At 40.6% G+C, this 20,690-nt stretch overlaps 1 protein-coding gene and 1 long non-coding RNA gene across 6 annotated transcripts in view; one reads left to right on the forward strand and one right to left on the reverse strand.

Annotated features, from left to right (window-relative positions):
* Positions 1 to 4,336: 4,336 nt before the first annotated feature.
* LOC140699361 (uncharacterized) lies at positions 4,337 to 9,757 on the reverse strand. The gene is made up of 3 exons (XR_012077494.1): positions 9,607 to 9,757; positions 8,184 to 8,246; positions 4,337 to 4,888 (listed from the first exon to the last, which is right to left on the reverse strand). It is a non-coding gene; the product is annotated as an uncharacterized lncRNA (long non-coding RNA).
* Positions 9,758 to 9,844: 87 nt separating this feature from the next.
* Positions 9,845 to 20,690, forward strand: part of HECTD2 (HECT domain E3 ubiquitin protein ligase 2) — a 61,878-nt gene continuing 51,032 nt past the window's right edge. For all 5 annotated transcript variants that reach the window (XR_012077493.1, XM_072971595.1, XM_072971596.1 and 2 more), the window contains exon 1: positions 9,845 to 10,118. Coding sequence is in view for 4 of the 5 variants with exons in the window: in XM_072971595.1 (XP_072827696.1) it covers positions 9,969 to 10,118 (150 nt within the window). In the remaining variant the exon portion in view is untranslated. The remainder of the gene's footprint in view (positions 10,119 to 20,690) is intronic.

Genomic DNA, 20,690 nt, shown 5'->3' on the forward strand with positions numbered 1-20,690 from the left:
AGAAATTCTCCCTCCCATACTGACCAATGGAATTTCTGCCCCCAGCAGTGAGTCATTTAGAGAACTCAGTTGCCACACAGAAAGATTTCAGACCTATGCCACAGACAAGGTTTTAATTTTTTAATTTTTATTTATTTTTTATGTGTTTTTTTAAATTGAAGTATAGTTGATTTACAATGTTGTGTTAGTTTCTGGTGCACAGTATAGTAATTCCATTATTCATATATATATTCTTTTTCATATTCTTTTTCATTATAGGTTGTTACAAACTATTGAATACAGTTCCCTGTACTATACAGTAGGACCTTGTTGTTTAAACAGATAAAGGTTTTAGAATCACACAAGATTATTTTATTTAATCGAGTGGAGGTCTTTTAAAAGTGCATGTTCAAATTTTATATAAATGTTTATAAGATTGTTTTGGTCCCTTTTCTTTCATGTCCTTTTCTTAAAAAAATCTTTTTAGGAAAGTAAGAGGTTAATCACAGGTACAATAAGCACCTTCAAGTAAAAGGAATATTAATATTAATGAGTTGTTATTTACTGAAATCTTTTTATGCCTAATCCTCTAAGGTAGGAGTTAATAAACAATACAGTTTTCTTCTGGCCATTTTTATCTACCATTCATTAAATTTTAGTATTTCACTATTTTATCAACAGACTATAGATACAGTGAGCTGACAGCTGAAAGAGCAAAATGACAGTGATGGTGCATATCAATTTTTTGCAGCATTTTTTACTTTTTTGGAGTTGAAGAGTAAAAGAGCTGCTAGTTTCGTTTAAATTTTCTGATCTGTTGACTGTCTGAGGTGACCGTTCAATTTTCACTAAGAAATGATTACTTAAAACTCATTTTCTCCACTTCACCACATAAGAGGCATAGCAACTGTTGTCACTGTAGCTGCAATGAAATCATTTCTTACGATAGCAGAGCAGAAAATGCATGAATTTAAGTTTCAAGGGCATTTATCCTTGACAGATGCATTATAGACAAATGAATTAAACCTTCCAAGTACAACTCATTAAATATGATTTAAACTTTTTTTTTATTAACCTACATATTTTCCTCAGGAGCTTTCAAAACTAAGCTTATGAGACAAACACCTCTACTCTCAGAAAATATCTATCCAAACATTTTAGACTAGGTTCATCTCCACCTACTTTAAAATCACCTGGAGCAGCTTGTTTAAAATGAGGATTCTTGGGGCCGCCTCAAGGTAACAGGTGAAATTTATTTCACTACAAGTAACAACATAGCAAAAACTACCACACATGCCCATGCGCGCACGCGCGCACAAACACACACACACACACACACACACACACACACACTTTATTTCAAAAGAAACAGGACGTTAATTAGTCAAAGGAATTGAGTGACTCTTCAGTGTCATTAAACATTTGGTTCCTTTTTGTCCTTCCTCTGCCTTCCAAGGTGTCAGTTTCATTCTGAAGAGCAGTATCCCTAACTCTCAGGGAAACTGCTTCCTCTGCCACATTTTAGAAGAGAGAGGAAGTTGTTCCTGCAAGTTGTCTATGTAAGCATGCACCCTCCCCTAAAAGTTTCCAGAAAACACTTCTTCACCTCTTACTGGGTCATGTGCTCATTCCTGAGCCAAAAACTGTGATGGAGACATGGGATTGTGCTGGTGAACACTGAGCAATGTGCCCACATGTCCAACTAGTTGTGGAAACAGGGTCTCCTGAAGCACGTTGGATGGGGATGGGGAGTGTGGAAGACACAACAACACCCACTCTACTTCTAAGACACTACAGTCCCATGGGTGGTACACTCACGTTGCAGGCCTTACCATTGCACTGGCTACAACATGAAGGCCGACCCTCCCCCCGTTCCCACCTGAGGATTTTCAGTTTGACAGTCCTAATCTCTGGGTGAAGTCTGAAAGTCTGCATTTTAATAAGCTACCAAGAGAGTCTGCTACACTCCATACCTTGAGGACCATTGCACTACACTGTAAACTTTTGAGGATAGTTTCATAATTCTTGTATTCAAAGCACCCAGTCCAAGATGTTGCCTGCTATATAGTTAAGTGATCCTTAATGTTAGCTACTTGGTGATTGAACTATCGATTTTATCAACCAGATAAAGGTGGTCAGGAAGGCCTTCTAAAATGAAAACGTTCAGTGGCACAATATCTACAGTGGGAGATAGCTGAGGGCACTGACACTCATCCTGGCTTTTCTGGGCTTGTGGAGTCCCATCTGCAGGGATGGACAAAAGAATCTAACTCTACGGTAGGGCCATCACTAAGAATCCAAATTTGTCCTTAGAAATGGGTTTCCAGAAGAGGTTTGTAATCAGTATAATTATAAAAGCATATGAGTATCAAGGTGGTCATGACTTTCGCCATGAGTTTGTTTACCAATGTATTAATACTTCTGTGTTGACAGCATTTTTTTCAAGTAGATGTTTCAGTGCCATTTAGCATTCTGTCACTAAGCAAAGCTCCTGCATGGTGAAAAGAAGGGTCAGAGATAAGAAACAATGGTCTGTGATCACCAGAACGCATCAGCGCAGACCTGAAACCAGGAACTCCTTGACATTCTGGAAGGTGTCCTCATGTTGGCAGTCCCCATATCACAGGGTACCTTTATCCTGTTGCTAATGAAGTGACTCAGCATGTCAGCTTCCTATGAAGAAAAATATGATAGGAAGTAGAGTTGCCCCAGGCAGGTTTAATGCATGTCCTTTGTTTTTGGAGGAAATTTACCACGTGAGTGCACCCCTTGAGTACTAATGCCTCCCCCTAAAAAGTGTTACTGGGAATCCCAATTTCATACTTGCCTGCCCTTCAGAAATAAACTCTAACGCCGGATGCATTTAAATAACATAAGATTTACTCAAATACTTCCAGAATATCCTCTGTGGCTCCCTGATCAAAACATGACCATAACACAGTGACATTTGCAGAGCCCCCAAAAGCACGGTCTTTGTGAAACACTTAACAGTCATCCATTCACTTGTGTTTGTTGAGCCTGTGGGCCAGGAGGTGGCAAAAGGCTGGGGACCCTCAGTATCTGTCCTCAGAAATGTCTAGAGGCAGCAGAAATTGTTAGCCAAAGATGCTTAACTTGGATGGCCACCTTAATAAAGGGTACTTCTTTCAGTCTCTGTGGTAGAAAACGTTCCATCAGGATGCTGGGCCACAGGGAGGTGTTGAGTAGGCCTTCAGCAGTCATCTTTTATTGTGGCCAAATTGATGACTTTAGCACATCCTAAATGGTAAACAATTACAGGATCTCAGAAGGAATAAAATGCACACCTATGTCTTCTATACTTTTTGAACACCTACTCTGCTTTGTGGGGAGTGAAGAGATGAATCTGTACAAGATGATTCCTTAATTTTCCCATCCATAAAATGGGGGTGAGTTCCTATTCTACAGCAATATTAAAATTAGTTTCCTAAGAATAATACACGAATAAAAAGATATTTTCGAGACAATCAGGGAAACAATATGAACCAGGTATTAGATGATTTTAAGTAATTATTATCAATTTTATTAGTTATGATTATGGTATATTATTATGTAAGAAAATATCCTAATATTTTAGAGATCGATGCCAAAGAATTTAGTGAAAAAAAGGCCATGATTTTGGGATTTGCTTTAAAATGTTTCATAAATCAAAAAATAGATAAATCAAGTGTTGTAAAATGTTAGACCTGTTGAATCAGTGTGATAGGAATATGGGGTTCATCTTACAATCTTCTCTTATTTGATGAAGTTTTAATGTTTTTTTAACAATAAAATTTTTTTTTTAAAAAAAGAATACATGAACCAATCCTTGGAAAATACATCGCAGAGTCTGCGGTGCCCTGTAAGAGCTCATTAAGTTAAATTTATTAAAATGCATCGTAATTCAAAAGGCACTTTTGTATGTTTTCTCATTTTGCTTTACAACACCCATGTAAGGATCAGGAAACTAACTCAAAGGCAGACTGATCTTGCCAAGGCCACACAATTGGTTAAAAATTGGAAGTACCAGAACTGAAAGCCAATATTCACAACTCCTAACTTAACTCTTTCCAATACCTGGTGTTGGAATATAGAGGTATCTTTTCTAATTCTAAAGAATAAAGTTTATGCTTTTACAAGGGTTACTGCAATTTCTGAAAACATTAGAATTAAGATGAGGCATTTTACTTGATTAGGGTTGTGTCTTTATAACTGAAATAGTGGGTTAAACTAGTAGAAAGTCAACCAATTTATTAGTTTAGGATCAACTAAGAAAAAACATGTGGATTTGTGTGTGTGCACGTGCATGTTGTGTGTTACAGAAATGTTTAGCTGCAAATGGCAGAAAAATCAATTAATATGGATTTAAACAAGAGAGGAATTTATTTGTCTCACAAAACAAGAAATTCAGACATAGTCCAAGCTGGTGTATCATTTCCCCAATTTCAGGAATGTTCTAGATTCCTTCTGTCTTTCCTGCACTGTCCTGATATTCATCCTCATGCTTGCAGCCGACTATTATAAGATTGTAGCACCATATCCACTCATCATATCCTTGCTTCAGACAGGACAGAAGTAGCAAAAACTTTCCCTAAAACATTCAGCTTACACCACATTGGTCAGAATTACGTGGCATGGCCGCCTCTAGTTGCAAGGAAGTTCAGAAAAGAAACCACTCTTAACTGGGCCTATTGCCATCACAAGTTAAATCAGGGTTCTGCTAGCAAGACAAAAGGAAAAAATGAGTAACAGTGTCTGCCATTCGGACTCGTTCTGATGTCTTCAGCAACCTTAGAAAACAGTTTCTTTTAACATAGACTCGTGAAAATTTGAAATAGGTTCACTGTACATGGGATGCTTTTATTGTGCCATTTGCTGTTTTGTTGTTGTTGTTGTTGTTGTTGTTTGTCTCCTGTGAGTGGAAAATAAATTAAAATTGGGATTAAGATTTAGAAGAGGTATAAATATATGTACCCAGATAGTGATACTCCTTTGGAAACGTCTAAAGAGGACACCTAAAACCCACCTGAAAACATATACAGATATCTCAATTTTATTGCCATTAACATTTTCTTCTACAGAGTGCTGGACTGAGGTCATTTCAACATAGCAATGGGCTAAGACAAGATGTAGCCAAATGTAGTTTGTCTCATCTATAAACGAGAACTTCTGTGAAAACAGTATAAGAAAAGAACCCCACCCCCAAAAGAAAAACGCTATTTAGTCTTTTAAGCTTAGTCTTTCAGAGCTCATTTAAACCTGCATTTATAATTGCAGAAATGTTTGCTTACATATATTCTAAAGAATGAAGTTAAGATACATTAAAGTTCATTGATAAGGATGCCACTCATTTGGGGGTATTCTTTTAAAGTTCAGATGTGACTCCGGAGCTGTGCCGTCCAATATGGTAGCCACCAGTCACATCTGGCTACTTAAATAAAAGTTAACTAAAATGAAAAATTAAGTTCTTCAGTAACAGTAGTCACATTTCAAGAATTCAGTAGCCATCTGTGTAGTAGCTACGCCTAGGATAGCACAGACATAGAACATTTTCACCACTGCAGGAAGCTTATTGGACAGCACTGCTCTAGAAGATCAGGACTTCTAAGATGCAAAACCAGACCAAATCCTCTAAATGAATGCAGCCCATCATTTGAAGCATTTTCATCATTCCTCTTTAAGAATGGTCTTCAGAGCCCCTCACAAGCCACATTAAGAAAACATCCTATTATCATTGATTCTGAGTTTATTGAGTGCCTTCTCAACAGCACACTCCAGATAGTGTGCTGCACATGGGGATCCAAGGATTGAGGAGACATGGCCCTTCCCCTCTGTGCCATGACCTATGGAAGGAACAAATAACTAAGATATGATGTAACAGGTGTATAAATATCACTATGTACAGCATGCTTGGGGAACAGAAAGAAACAAACAATTGATTCTAGTTGGGACGTTAAGAACAAGTCTTCTTTATAAAGAATTCAAGTGAATGTTACACTAGGGGTTTCAGAGTTTTGCTTTGAAAGATTATTGAAGTATTGTTAAACAAAGGACAGACAAAAACTTACGTATTTTGAAATGGTCATTCTGATAGCAATTAGAGCAGGTAAAAAACTGAAGGTAAGACCAATTGGCAAGCAGTAACCAGTTGGGTTAGTGATGTTAAGGGATTGACTAGGTCAATGGCCACAGGTATCCAGAGAGAAAGAACAGATTCAAGAGAGGTCTGATTCAAAATACAAAGGTTGATGAGCATCCAGCCTATTTCTCAGTCTTGGCTCTATATAACATTGAGCAATTAAATTCATCCTTTAAAGATAGAGTTCCCTCACCACTGGGGGTATTCTCAAGAATGAGTTGCACAGATTCAAAACAGTATTTCAGGATGTTTCATTTTTACAAAAACAAAGCAAGAAACACTGTGTGTGTGTGTGTGTGTGTGTGTGTGTGTGTGTGTGTGTGTGTGTGTGTGTATGTACAGACAGATAGATCAATAGATAAATATACATAGATGGGAGATTATGTAAAGATACAGACCAAGGTCTTAGTGATTATCTGAAGTTGGGTAGGATCCAGAGTTTATTTTCTTCATTTTGCTATTCCGAATTTTCTAACTTTTTCTGTAATGACAATGTATTGTTTATGCAATAAAGAAAAGCTATTTTTTTAAATAGTAATTTTTAAAAGTCACAGCCATTAAATCTAAAGGAGAGTTCTAAGACCATTTTTAATGATGTCAACATGGCTAAAAGAAGTTTATTTCCCCAAGTTTACTATTTTAGAAAAACATTCAGTTGAAATCTGAAAAAGATGTTTTCTTTAAAAAAAAAAGTTCAAAATTTCATAGCCATACCTTCTATAATTAAGGTATTAGTTACAAACCATTTTCACCCAACCTGTCAGAACTTACTTTGCTATTGTTCACTAGATTAGTATCACTGTATATAATTACAGTAGAATGTTATCTATAATTTAGACCTTCCGTTACCTTGTAATTTGGTCTTTCATTTTCTTCCACAGAAATAACCAGTTCTCTAACTTCCCTACCCCACTGCCAAACTCCTATCCCCCATAGGTATAAAATGAGCTCCCGTTTGCCATCTGGACTTAGGAAGGTGAAGTATTTCTCCTGCCTCACTCCCAGTTGTTCTCGGGCTAAAGAGTTTTTACTTGTAAGCCATCACTCTTCCACTTCTCGCTGACACTTGGCAGAGATGAAAAGCATCTTCTCCACACCTATGTACAGAATGATCAGCGTTCTCTGTATGTCCTTCTCTACAACCCTCTCACTCCTCCCTGGGCACTCAGAAGCATGTTGGTGGCAGTTAGGACTGTTTCTCAAGACCAAGAGTTTCCCTGGAGCTGTCACTCTGCAACTACCCAGTGACCTCTTTCCCACCCGCCAAACCCCCATCCTGGAGTGCATGTGCATCAAGCAGGGAAGGGGTGGTGCATTAAGAGCAACGTATTTAACAGGAAGAAAAAGAAAACATCGATAAATTATTTTTTTGTATGCAATTCCCAGGTGAATTCATCAGTGGATTTGTTTAGAAATGGGTTATCTATTCTGGTAGAGTAGCAGAAATTAAGTTCTGACTTGCCTTGTTTTGCCAATATTTCAGCATTTTGTTCTATTGAATGTGACTACATGTACAGACCCACTTTTATTTAGTCTCGCACATGAAAAGAGAAAGCATAAGGCATGTAATTCAAGCGGCTTCTCAGCCAAGCATTTTAATCGCAAATTACTAAATATATTTGAAAACAATAGGGACACAGTTGTCCCTCCTATCCAAGGAGGATTGTTTCCAGGGCTCCCATGGATACCAAAATTTGAGGATGCTCAAGTCCCTTGTAAAATGGTATAATATTTGCATATAACCTACACACATGGTCCCATATACTTTAAATAATCTCTAAAGTACTTATAATACCTAATACAATGCAAATGCTATATAAATAGTTGTTGGCACATGGCAAATTCAAGTCTTGCCTTATGGAACTTCCTGGAAATTTTTTAAAATAGTTTCAATCTGTGGATGCAGAGCCCATGGATGGGGAGGGCCAATTGTACTGTTTTCCCCTAGTATTTGTTCTATCAGCCTAGCTTGGCAGCACAGATTATCTTGAACTGTAGTTAAAATAAAGGTTTCTGTCTATAAAACAACATTCGAGTTGTTGCTGTATCGAAAGATCAGCACACTGACCTGCTAAAAGTAGGAGATAATTGCATGTTCCTTCCTATGAGTATTTCAGAAGGAAAGAAAATCCTGAAAAAGAATTCAAGAAAAATAGAGATGAGAAGACTTCAAAGTAACGGATGGACACATCATTTCCCGGCAAGGCTAATTAGCACTGAATTTTGCTGACTATATGGCACTTACGCCATACCTTTTGCTAATAAACATTTAAATAGGTGACGATAGCAACTATATTAAAACTAGAAAGCCTTTCTACAAATGAAAATCAGAATTTATCATCTGCAAGGTAATTTTAATACTAATATTCATATTCATTACGTGATTTGCTTCAGATCTGCCTGTTACAAATTCTGGGTTTGAAAAACCACGCAACCCCATTTCACCATGCACTGTAACTAACTAGTACTGAGTTATGCTAATAACTGAATTATGTAAAACAACAGATAACCCAAACATCGTCCCAAGCGTGTTTCAGAGATATTTTTGATTCTTTTATTTGGATCTGGATATCCCTGTTCTGAAAATTCACTCAACTTCAAGTAAAATAACAAAGCCACAACCGAAAAATCAGACGATCTGAATGTCGAGAAATTCCCTATTCTTAGCTGCCGACGCAGCGCACTGCATTCTTACTCTCTCCCTTCTGTTAGATCAGCAGGTGTCTCCGCAGCTCCAGTAGACTGAGAAAAGGAAAAGGAGGGGGCGGAAAGGAAAGGAAATTGTCTATGTGGCTTGGTCGTGGGGGTGGGGGGTGGTTTAATATGATTAAAAGCTTTCCTCCTCAGTTTTAAAGTTCGTACCCATATTAATGCTCTGACATTAAGGATTATGCAGCAGAGTTTGGGTCTGTCCATCTGTAACTTATAAAAAGAAACGAACAAGGAAGGGATAGGAGGCAGCAAAAGGATGCAAGGAGAGAGATGTAGGCGCGTGGGGACGGGAAGGGAGAGGCGGATTTGGCAGTCCAAGTGGGGACGAGAGGAGCAGGAATGGAAAGTGTGGCCTGGCCGTACGGCCTTGCGGTGGGGAAGGTGGAGCCCACGAGGTCTCTCCCCCCTCCCCACTCCCAGGGTTTTCCTTGGTAGATGGGGGCTCGCGGCATCCAAAAAGGGTCCGTCAACCAAAAAAGGGAAGGTTGCCTCCTGAGGATGCGCAGGCTCGAGCCCTCTCTCCTGGAGCAGGCGGGCGGGCGGGCAGGGGTGGCAGAGACAAGCAGAGGCCCCTAGGCGACGGCTTTGCGGGCGCCGGGGAGGGAAAGGCCACCAGCCCAGACCCCGCGGGTCTAGACGCCCCACGTCACGGCCGCCGGGACAGAGGAGGCTGCCGCGCTCGGCGCACCCCGCAGGCGCCACTCCGGCACGCTCTATCCCCGCGCGACCCTTTGCAGGCCTCGCCTGACACCCACGAGTCCCGACCCCCTAGCCCGGACCTCCTGGCCATCTCGGGCGACGGTCCGCAAACAACATGGCGGCCCGGCGGCGGCAGTGCCTACTCTCCGGGTCCCCGGTGTGGGCGAGGGCGTCCCGGACCCGCCACCCGCGAGCCGAGCCGGGAGCTGGGCGGGGGCGGCCGAGGCGAGGAGCCGGCCGGGCGCGCGCGGGGGCGGGGGCGGGGGCGGGGCATCCGGGCGCGCGCCCGGCGCGGGCGGGGGCGGAGCGGCGGCGGCGGCTGTTGGACGCGGCGGCCCAGAGCCCTCTCGCGGCCGCGGCGGCAGCAGCGCGAGCTTCAGCTTCAGCCCGGCCGCCGCCGCCGCCGCTGCCGCCGCCTCGCGTTCCCGCCGCCCGGCCCGACATGAGTGAGGCGGAACGGGTACCCTCGCCTGCCGCGCCGCCGGCGGTGGCGGCGGCCGCGGCGGCCGCCGCGCCCGAGGAGAAGAAAGGGAAGGAGCCAGAGCGCGAGAAGCTGCCGCCCATCGTGTCGGCGGGCGCCGGTGCGACTGCGGTAAGTGCCGGGCGGGGGCCACGGGGCGCCCCGACGGCGGGTCGGGAGGGGGCCGAGGGGCGCCCGGGGACGCGCGTCTCCTCCCGGGACGCCGGGACCCGCCCGGGGAGAGCGCCCGGGCCCTTCCTCGGGCTGAAATCAAAGAGTTGAGCCTCGTGGGCAGCCGCGGTTACTTCGCGAGCTGCACCTTCCACCCTCGGGAAATGTCGGGGTGGCTGGGTCCGCTAGCTCTTTTTGGTTATTTTCTGGTTGAGGGTCCCTCACTTTCTCTAAGGAAATCACCAGCATCTTGGAGTGGGCATCATCTGTCGGTTGAGGATAAGATGTCAGGCAGGCGGGTGTGGGTTTTCCACTGAGCTGCCTGTCTGGCTCGGGGGAGCGAAAATTTCCCCCCTTTCTTCGCTTTTCTTTCCCTTCCCCCTTCAGATTGAACGGGCTCCGCGGCGAGTTGCCACCTAATTGTGACCTTTTCGTTGCTGTCAGGGTAGTGGGAGGTAGATGCCTGGGTGATGGTTTTATATTTCGTATGATACAGATGTGTGACGTAAGGTGGGGAAGCTTTTTTAACCTTTTATTGAAACTCAAGTGATCTGAGCTTCACGGAGATGATTTCCCAGCTGGATTTTTTTTAAGGATTATTTGGAGAGCATTCTCAGGCTTCAAACTACATATTGCCAGATGATGTAATGGGCCAGCCCCCCTTCCCTATTTTTACTGGTGGTTATGACTGTTTACTTTGGAGCACACACACAAAATTAACCTCTGATTTTTGAGATTTTTATTTTACATCATATTTAAGTACTTCTTGAAACTTTAGTACATTTAAAGACCAGGACCCGTCATGCAGCCGTGCGTGACAAAATAGTAAAAGTTTAGAGAACATGATATATTTTCTTTCTTCCTGCTTGCAGTTCATTTCTTAAAACCTCCCTCTTAAATGACTAAGAACTTACTAAAATAGCTCACTAAAGCGTTATAGGAATGGTGTTTTGATTCGGTAGGTTTTTTTTTTTTAACGTCTGATGACCGTGATAACTGGAAATTGTTAGAATTCACACGGCAGAGCGTGGACAGTGATAAAATGACACTTTAGAAAATGACTACAGTTGATTGGTAAATTGGAGTTGCAGGTAGGAATTACTTTGGGAAATGCTTTGAAGGAATTTGTCAGCCAACTGCTTGTAGACCCAGTTTCTGCTGGTGGTATCCTAGGCTTTCAGAGCTTATCTGGGAAGTTCTTAACTGGCAAATAGGCAGTGTTTCTCAGCAGTTCATTTCTAAGTTAGTTGTTTAAAACAATGAATGCGTATACACTTACAGGAACAGTTATGTGAATGGATCAAGTCCTCAAGTAAGCATGCGCCCCCCAAAAAACTTCTTTATCTTCGTGTAACTGAAAAATTGAAGACTTGAAATAAAAACTTGGAGAAATTGATGCAGTGTGGGCACAGGTCTACAGACTGTCACCTGAAACCTTTGGGGCTTTGAAATTCAGAGTTTTCCGGGTTTTTAGAAATGTGTCTGCAATGGAATGTGTGTGTGTTCAAGCTGAATGAGGTAAAGTCTTATCAGTAGCTTCATATCAGTTCAGCTCAGGTTGGATTGTAAGAGTTCAGGTCAGGTACATGTTTTGTCACCAAATGAAGTATGAAAACTTTACAGTTTTAAGAGCTTCTAGGATTTTGGAAGTGTGATCAAAGGATTATGGACTTGTACTGCTAGTCAAATAGAGGAATAGAGTTCAGGAAGTTTCAAAAAATCTTGAATAAAACCTTGCAAAGACACAGGTTAAATTAGAAGAGGATAAGGATGAATAGAAAAACTTGAGATTCTGAAGGCAATATCTGGCACCTTACAAGCAGGGTGGGTAGCTTTTTTTTTTTAATGACAGTTTTTTTGTTGTTGTTTTGTTTTTGTTTTTGTTTTTTACTGACATTCACAGTTTAAGGGTCTTCTTTGAACTGACAGAGGTTTGTAATTAGGACCGATATTTTGAGTCATGACAGGAGACAAAAGGATTTTTTCTAAGATTTTGTAGCAGGAGTCAGAAGAGCAAGGGGAAAATGAGGAATTTACTGATGATGATGATGATGGTGTGTGTGTGTATGTGTATGTATCTGTCAAAGAGAGATTTCTAGAGCTGGGATGCTGAGGTATAGCAGTGAAAAGCCTTAGTCAAGAAAATCTGTGCTTGGTCCTCCAGAGGGCGAGGAAGCCAGGGACTGGGATGACCTCTGAGTTCCCCAGTAGGTGTGGAAGGCCCTGGTGTGGGGGGCAGGGAGATAGCTTGTGGCCTGTTGGTGGTTTTCCAGCCTCCATGTGGATTAAACAGAGCTTCTGGAGGTTTGCTGAGGAACCTGACTGCCATCAGTAACTTCTTTCTTTGAGCCATTTTAGTGATCCTTCCTTTTTGCACCAGGTTAACACCTCTGTCTATGTAGATTGAGTTTATGACTCAATTAATGAAGCCCTACAGTACTAGCTTTTCCCAAAAATCATTGTATCACATTTTTATGAAAGTTGGAAATAATTTAGAGTGACAACTCCCTGAAATAAGTAGAAGGCAGGTTATGATGACCTTTATTAAGCCTAAAGAGTTGGGACTGTATCCTGGAAGTTTAAAGAAAGGTGCAGAGGTGGGATTGAGGGTGCAGGGTGCCCTAAAGTGATTGATCCTGAGACCATCTAAGTGTGCAGGAAGTCCATGCTAGCTGAGAAGTGCCTAACACAACGGTCTCAAACCTGACTGAGCCCCGAGTTACCTTGGTAGCATGTTAAAGCCCTGATTCCCAGATCTCATCTGAGCACATCAGTTCTCAGCCTCTGATGCACCATGGAATAACCTGGGGAACTTTTAAAGCCATCATTGCCGAGGCCCAAATGAAGGCCAGTTAAACCAGAGCTGAGGCGGGTAAGGGCTAATGTGAACATTTACTGACATTGACAGAGTGGACTGGAGGAGAATATTATACAGTAGTTGCTGATGTAATAGAGAAGTTAGAAGTTAGAAAAAATTGGTGAATGGGGAAGGAGAAACGGTCAAAGGGGGAGCAGAAATAATAGTGATAAGTGAAGGTGAGTTTGTCTTCTTCAACATTTAAATCGGGTGAGAAGAGAAAGGGTGGTTCTCCGTGGGACAGGGTAGCAAGGAAGCAAGTGGGTTCCAGAAAGAAACTGCTCAGGGCAGGGAGGTGAAGGGGAACAGAGGAAGTCAGTTTTGCCCACAGTGAAGGCCAAGAGACTTGTCAGGTAGGTGGACTGTGAGGATAAAGGGTTTGACGTGTGGAGAGAATTTGATAGGAAGTCAGTTACAAGAATGAGATGTTTGTATATGTTGTGTGCCTAAAGGATGTAGAAGTGGACTCACTGGAACCGCTGGGCCAAAATGTAACTGCCTGTTACTGAACATCTATTATGTTTACCTTGGGACTAGATGCTGCAGAAAACACAAAGACAAGTTTCAAAAAAAAAAAAAAGATTCCTGCCTCAGGGTAGGCAGGGCTAACACATAAAAACTCAACAAAGCAAAACAATGTGTAAGAGCCACCATGTGCCGTAGAAACAATTTGCACTACGGGAGATCAGAGAAGGGAAATCAGTGTGTGCAGAACTGGGAAGAAAAGCGTGAAAGTAAAGGCAATTATTTAAGCTGGCTGGGCATTGAAGGGTGATGGGATTTGGATGGGCAGAAGCAAGTGGGAAAAATAATCCAGTGGGGAAAACAACATGAACAAGACTTAAAGGGAAGAATTAGGGAGTAACACTGCAAGCCCAGTGGAAGCCTGCTGGCAGTTTGTGGGAGGTGAGTAAGATTGCATGGGGGCTGGACCAGATCACTAAGCAGGGAAGTTGGGACATTTTTTCTGTGCTTAGCAGGGAAACCTTTGGAGTTCTTAAATAGAGGAACGGCATAATGAAATCAGTGGTGGCATAATGAAATCAGTGGTCGTGGTTAGAGGTAGACTGGAAGAGGGAGGAGAAAGGGGTCACGGAAGGGGCTTTGTAGTTCATGTCTGAGATGATGGTGCAGCCACTAGGGTGGTGGCCACATGAAGGGTGTAAGGGATGGAAGAACTCACATGAAGTGGAGCCTACCTAGAGAACAGGGATGAGAGAGAAGGAAGTTGAAGAAAAAGGATTCTAATGTTTCCAGACAAGTTCTCTCAGAGAAGAACATTTACATAAAAAGGCTGTCCAGCCAACAGCATTCCAAATAAACATGTGTGTGTGACCTTAGATAAAGCCTGCCTGTCTCGGTGTTTGGAACAACCTTATTTTTGGAAAATCTTGTACCCTTTGTCCATGATGTTCTAAAAAAGAGATGAAATGGGAAAGACTGAAGGCTATGGTGGTGAAGGGCTCTAAGCAATTTAATAAACCATAGATATTACAAAAATACATCACATATGCATATGTGTAATATATATAAATAATACAAGTGACTGCTACTCTTTGAGTACCTACTCTGTGCTAAGCATCTTCTGTGTATCTCTCATCTAGTCAGTTAGTGTAACCACAATCACCTAATGGTTGTGACTGTGAGGAAGATACTGTCCCCGATTCATAGACAGGAGTCTGAGTGTGAGGGTACGTGTGGTGTACCTTGCCAAAGGCTGAAATGGCTGTTCAGGGACAGAGCTTGGTTTCAGATTGAGACTTTTCTGTCTCAAAAACCTGTGTTCTTTCCCTTATCCCCTATACCCTGTATCTGTGGCCAGGAGTCAGGTGGTTCAAAGAACCTGCACCTATGGCAAGATTTCTTCTTTTAGAAAAGAGGATGTGGTCCAGTGATAGTTTGTTCAAAACTTTGTTACCAGAGATAGAACTATTATGGGAGAGAAAGATGTGTTCTAGGATATCTGATGATACCAGTTTTAATTATGGTATGAATTATCATGAAATTCTATATAAGATAAAACAGTCTCACAAAAGAAAAATAATCAGAGTCTTAAGACACAAAACGCGAGGGCTGTAGCTATATAAATACATAACCGGGGTGTCTGACTTTGAGTGAGTTGTAAAGTTGTCTGTCAACTTTTTTTTTTAACTGCAAAGCCATATTGTAGTTGCGTGCTTATTTTCCCATTCATAATTAATTCAGAATGTTAGGACACAAATAATTTTACTGTATTTAACAATTGAAGAAAAATGGTCATTGTAGGTTGTGAACCAGAGACCCTCCCAGAGTATCCAGTGTGATACTGCCTTGCTATTTGTGGCTCTGTTTCTATAAAATGGGGGAAATAGTAATAGAACCTACCTCATAGGGTAGATCAGAAGACTAAATTAATTAACACACGTGAAGTATTTAAGAAAGAGCCTTGACAAAGTAAGCACTCAAGCCAGCCAGCTCTTTCCACTCCTGTCTGGTGGCTTTGGTACTTTCCTTTACAACCTGCTATATCAAGCCTCAATCTCTATAGATACACCTTTATCAACCCATCTTGCTCCTCTTCCCTCACCACGTGTACACACACACACACACACACACACACACACGCCCTATGAATTAAGGGATGTCATGTGCTCTCTGAACTCTTCAGGCCTGGGATATGCCTGGGTTCATATGCATTTCTTTTTGAAGAGGAAAAGAAAGCGCTTCAGAAAGGGGTACTGCTAGTGTTCCAATATAGCATCTTATTTTGACATAGTGTTTGGAAATTAACTTGCTTGTATTTAGTTAGAATCGAGGAAGCAAGAGTAAAAGATGATCAACAGAAGATGAATGAGGAAGTGGGTGGAGTTGAGAAAGCTCTGGAAAGATTGGTTTTTTCCACTTTTTCTCATATTGTAAGGATCCCTTCTTGCACTGCAAAAATGACTGCCAAGCTTTATGTGAATAACTAGTTGTTCCTAAGCTGATATTTGTAACTTGGTGACAATTTAGTAAGTAGTCAAAACACATTTGGGGGGGGTAGATAATTATAATAAATGAATGTGCCTTTTAAAAGTAGAAATTACTGGGATTTTACTAATTCAGCTTAATTGAAAAGTCACTCTGAAGTTTGAACCTAGTCATCAAAGAAAGCTATATTTCAAATCAGCTTGGTTTTGATCCACATATTTTAGTAAAGAACAATAAGTTGAGAATTGTGACTACATCAAATCACACACTTTAAAAATAGTATATTATTGTATAAGGGTATCTGTTGCTGTAATTTCTTTTTTTCCCGTGTTGTAAAATAAGTGAATAAAATCTCCCAAGCCACCTTGCCTTCCTGCTAAGTGAACACTGAAGTTTCTGAGTTTCAGTACTAACATTTCCTTTATATTAAGTAGGGTTCGTTTTCAGCTTTCTATGAGATTGATTACATTTGTGACTTTTCCAGTGTTAAAATTTTCTTTCAGGATCCACACTCTTCCTAGTCTCCTTTGAAAGATGGGCTTTATCTCACGTAAAGAAAGCAGTTCCACTTGGGCGGGTGCTATTTAGTTTGAGAGGGAGGTTCACACTTTGAAAGTAGCCAACTTTTCACATCTTGAAGGATGTAGAGCACTGATTTTATAACCCAGCATCCAAATAGGGAACTGTGAAAAAACATACAAAAAAGAAAAACAAAGTATCTTTACCCAGTAGCAGGGCCTGAAATAGTCTCCTTTATAGACTCTAAATACAGTTGAGGCATCTCATCTGGTGTGGCCCTAACTGATAGTTAGGTCAATTTATTTTAAAAGTTGGGGAAAGCAAAGTATCTTAAATGCTTTTTATTTTAACTTAAAATATGTAAATGTACATTTGTTCACCAATCTTTTGACACAACAACCTTTACTCAAATCTCAGGAAACCACCCACTCGTTTGTAAAGCAGTTTTTCTATGCATCATAGGTAGTCAGTCCTGGGACTCATCAAGTCTGAAGGATACATGCTTTTTATTAGGAGCACCTGATGTATTACTGAAGTATCCATCTTTGGGCTGAAAAATACATTTCACTGAGGCCAAAAGTATGCAGTTTGCCATTGTTCCTGTATAAATATCCAAAATTACCAAAGCAAGAAACTCAGTTTTTATTCCTTCAGATATCTTTCATTCTTTGTCTATGTTTTATACCATATTTAAATTTGTTACCTTGCCAGCAGATCTTTCCCTTCCAGAATGATGAATCAGAATAATAATTCTGTCCTGCTTCCTAAGATTGTATGTTGGATTGGGTCTTGTTTAGAAAAGTATGTTTTCTTCTATCTTGATCAGCTCTGTCCAGTAGAAAGAATATGAATCACTTATGTAATTTAAAATTTTCTTATAGCCACATTAAAAAGAATAAACATAAAGAAGTGAAATAAATTTTACTAATATATTTTAATTAATCCAGTAGAACTTAACATTTCAACATTTAATCAATATAGCCACATAGAGAGATATTTTACCTCTTTTTTATGCTAAGTCTTTGAAAATGGTGCATTTTACACTTAGTGGTACATTTCAAGTGCTCGATAGCCGCAGGTGTAAATGGCTGTTAGTGCAGCTTTGCACGTTATCTCCTTATTCTCCCAAGATTTCTTAGATTCATTCCTAGTTCTAATTACTGTTTATTCCTATTGCAGCAGTCCTCAAAGTGTAGTCCTCAACACCCTGTTAGAGGTCTGTGAGATCAAAACTACTTTTGTAATGACACTAGGATGTTACTTGTCTTGTTCTCGATCATTCTCTCCTGAGTTGTACAGTGTAGTTTTCTAGAGGCTATGTGATACATGATGTTTCAACAAATTGAATGCAGAAACAGGTATAAGAATCCAGCTGTCTTCTGTAAAACCGGATGTTAAAAATAGATTTGCAGAATGTAAACCATGGCACTCTTCTCACTGATTTTTGTTTGTTTGGGAAAATATAGCTAATGTCCATAAATGGATTTATTGTTATTTTGAAAGGAATTAGTATATATATACAATAATTTTTAAGAGTGTAAAGAGATCCTGAAATCAGAAAGTTTGAGAACTACTACGCTTATGTGTCTGGAATTTTCTTTGTTCTATTACCATTAATGCTTTTCATTGGGCATTACTGACCACAAGCATTCTGTGTAAGTGAATTTTCCAACTAGCCAAGTGTTATTTTTGACTACTCAGTCATTTATTGTAAGGAGCATTTTCTGAAATACGTTATGTCCATCTCTTCTCAAATAGAAGATTCTGAACACAATTTAACATATCCTGGTGACTGGATCCCTTGTGATAACTTTGCATGCTGACCAAACCAAAGAGCTCCATGTAGAATCTGTCTACCTATGCATTTGTAGTGTGTTGTCTCTACAATAAACAAAACTTCTGCCAGTCTGACCTGTCTAAATAGATAGCTAGAATCCAACATTAATTTTCCCTTGATATGGTTTAAAATGTTAGCATTTCCAGCTTGTTTGCAAAGCTATTAGTTTAAAATATGTTATGAATAATGAATTTTGTAAACATAGAAATTTAATTTAAAATGTTTTACTTCAGAGATTCTAATATAGTGAGATGTTATGGCTTTAAAAAGCGTTTCATGATGGAACAGAGCCAGCAATTATTCTTTTATCAAAGATTGGTTTGGAATGTGAACAAAAATGTTTTCTCTTCTAAGGCAGCTTTTGGGAGATAGAGGATGAGCACAGTAAATTTTATCAGAATTTTGAATGTAATAAAACTTGATATTCAATACAAAAAGTATCACCAAAAGCCATGAATATCCTTCTTATTGGCTTCTGATAGAAAAATAAGGTAAATCAGAAATTTAGTTCAGATGTAGTCTGTTCTTCAGTAAAGCTTTAAAGTAAGAACTCATGTATTAATAAGGTTGACACTATTGAATTATATGTTAACAGAGCAAAACAGGTATTCTCTGTCTATTAATTTTTGAAGTTATATTATAATCTTACATATAATCTGCGTGATTACATAGTCAGACCACTGAAATCCATGTTAGGTACTTGTGAAATGCGATCTTTGATTCGCTTTGTAGCTACGACATAAAATTTTTCGCCTGTTTGTTAAACTCATTCATGGTCAGCCTCCGCCTAGAGAGAGGGTCAAGTCTATTGTTTATTATGCCAGGTGTAAGTATTTTGAGTTTTTTCCTCAGTGTGTCTTAGTGTTTTTCCCGTGTTCCCTGCTTGTCCTGTTCTTCTGCAACAGCTGGTTGGGTTTCCTGCTACTGTCCATTCTTTCACACGTGCAGCCCACTGTCTGTAGGCTGGCCGTGTTCCAGGGTGTCGTCTCCAGTGTTCTCATTTGGTAGGTCTCATAGATAACATTTCTGAAGCTCCTCAGGGAACCAGATGTAATAGCTGTGGTAGATCCAATCCTTAGAAGACTTGCAGTGTTCCCTAACCTTTAATTTAGGCTGACGTTTGAGGTCCTTTTGATACTCAGCTTCTTGATTCTCTGGTTTTTAGTTAATCAGTTTACCCTCACACAACATGCTGCCTGCGTTTTCATGAAATTGTTAGGTTACGGATAAGATTTCTCTTATGCGGGGCAACTGCTCTTTTGAAGGTTTGCTTTTATTGATCTGTAGTGCACTGTCAACCTGTGAAATTGTCCATGATTAATTTCACATCGTCTCAAGTGTAAAGTATCAAGGGTATAGTTAATCTTACAAGCAAGATGTCTGTACTAGACTAGGATTTTTTTTTCCATGTTGTTTAAGCTTTTTTAACTACCAGGAGCAGAAAATCAGGCCATCCGTGCCTCCTTTTGGAAAAGGGGGATTTATTGAAATGATATACATAGATGGAACCAGAAGGCAAACAGGAACAGAGACTGGCTGCTGTCTGTGCCTCTGCTGCTCTCTCACTCTTGGCTGGTCACTCATTTCCATATTCCTCCATCTAAAATCTGGAAAGCTCTCCTCTGATTGACATTCTAGGAAGCATCAGTGCCCTTTATGCCAGGCCAGCTAATGTATGGCCACCCAGCCTACAGATGGCTGCCTTTTGGTTGAGTGCCTATCTCTGCTCCAATCCATGGCTATTCCTACACAGAGAGAGGCAGTAATGCTCTGGGGACCACAGAAGTGAACGTTGAATTTGGCTACCATGATCACTGCTCACTGTATCTTCCCTCAAATCTTTGTACCCTTCCAGTCACTGGCCTTTCTCCCCTTCTGTAAGCTTCTGGACAGAGCAGTCAGAGCAGTTGGTGCTCATTGTTTTCGTTTCCTGACTTCCTATTCATTTACCAACTCATTTCATAGTTTCTGCCACCAATACTCCCTGAATCTGTCATCTCCTTTGTCCCCAAGATTTCATAGCTGCTCATTCTAGTAGCACGTTTTAGACCTAATCACTCTTCATCATTCAAGATTGTTGACTACTTTTTTCCTTGAAACTTTTGCTTCCTTAATTTTTAATAAATTACCTTCACGGGTTTCTCAGCTTTTTTGGTCATTCATTCTAAATCTTCTTTGTCAGCTCATACCACATATGCCAATGTTTCCTGTGGTTCTATCCTTAACGTTAGTTTTGTGTAACAGTTGCCACATAACAGCAGCATAACGGTAACCCTGTCAGTTGGAAAAATTACGTTATCTTGGCATGAGAACCATGCTTTTGCCTAGTGACCACTGGTTCCTTTTCTAGTCACTCACAAATCATATGTTT

The sequence above is a fragment of the Vicugna pacos genome, chromosome 11, assembly GCF_048564905.1.
Source record: "Vicugna pacos chromosome 11, VicPac4, whole genome shotgun sequence".
Classification (NCBI taxonomy): Eukaryota; Metazoa; Chordata; class Mammalia; order Artiodactyla; family Camelidae; genus Vicugna; species Vicugna pacos.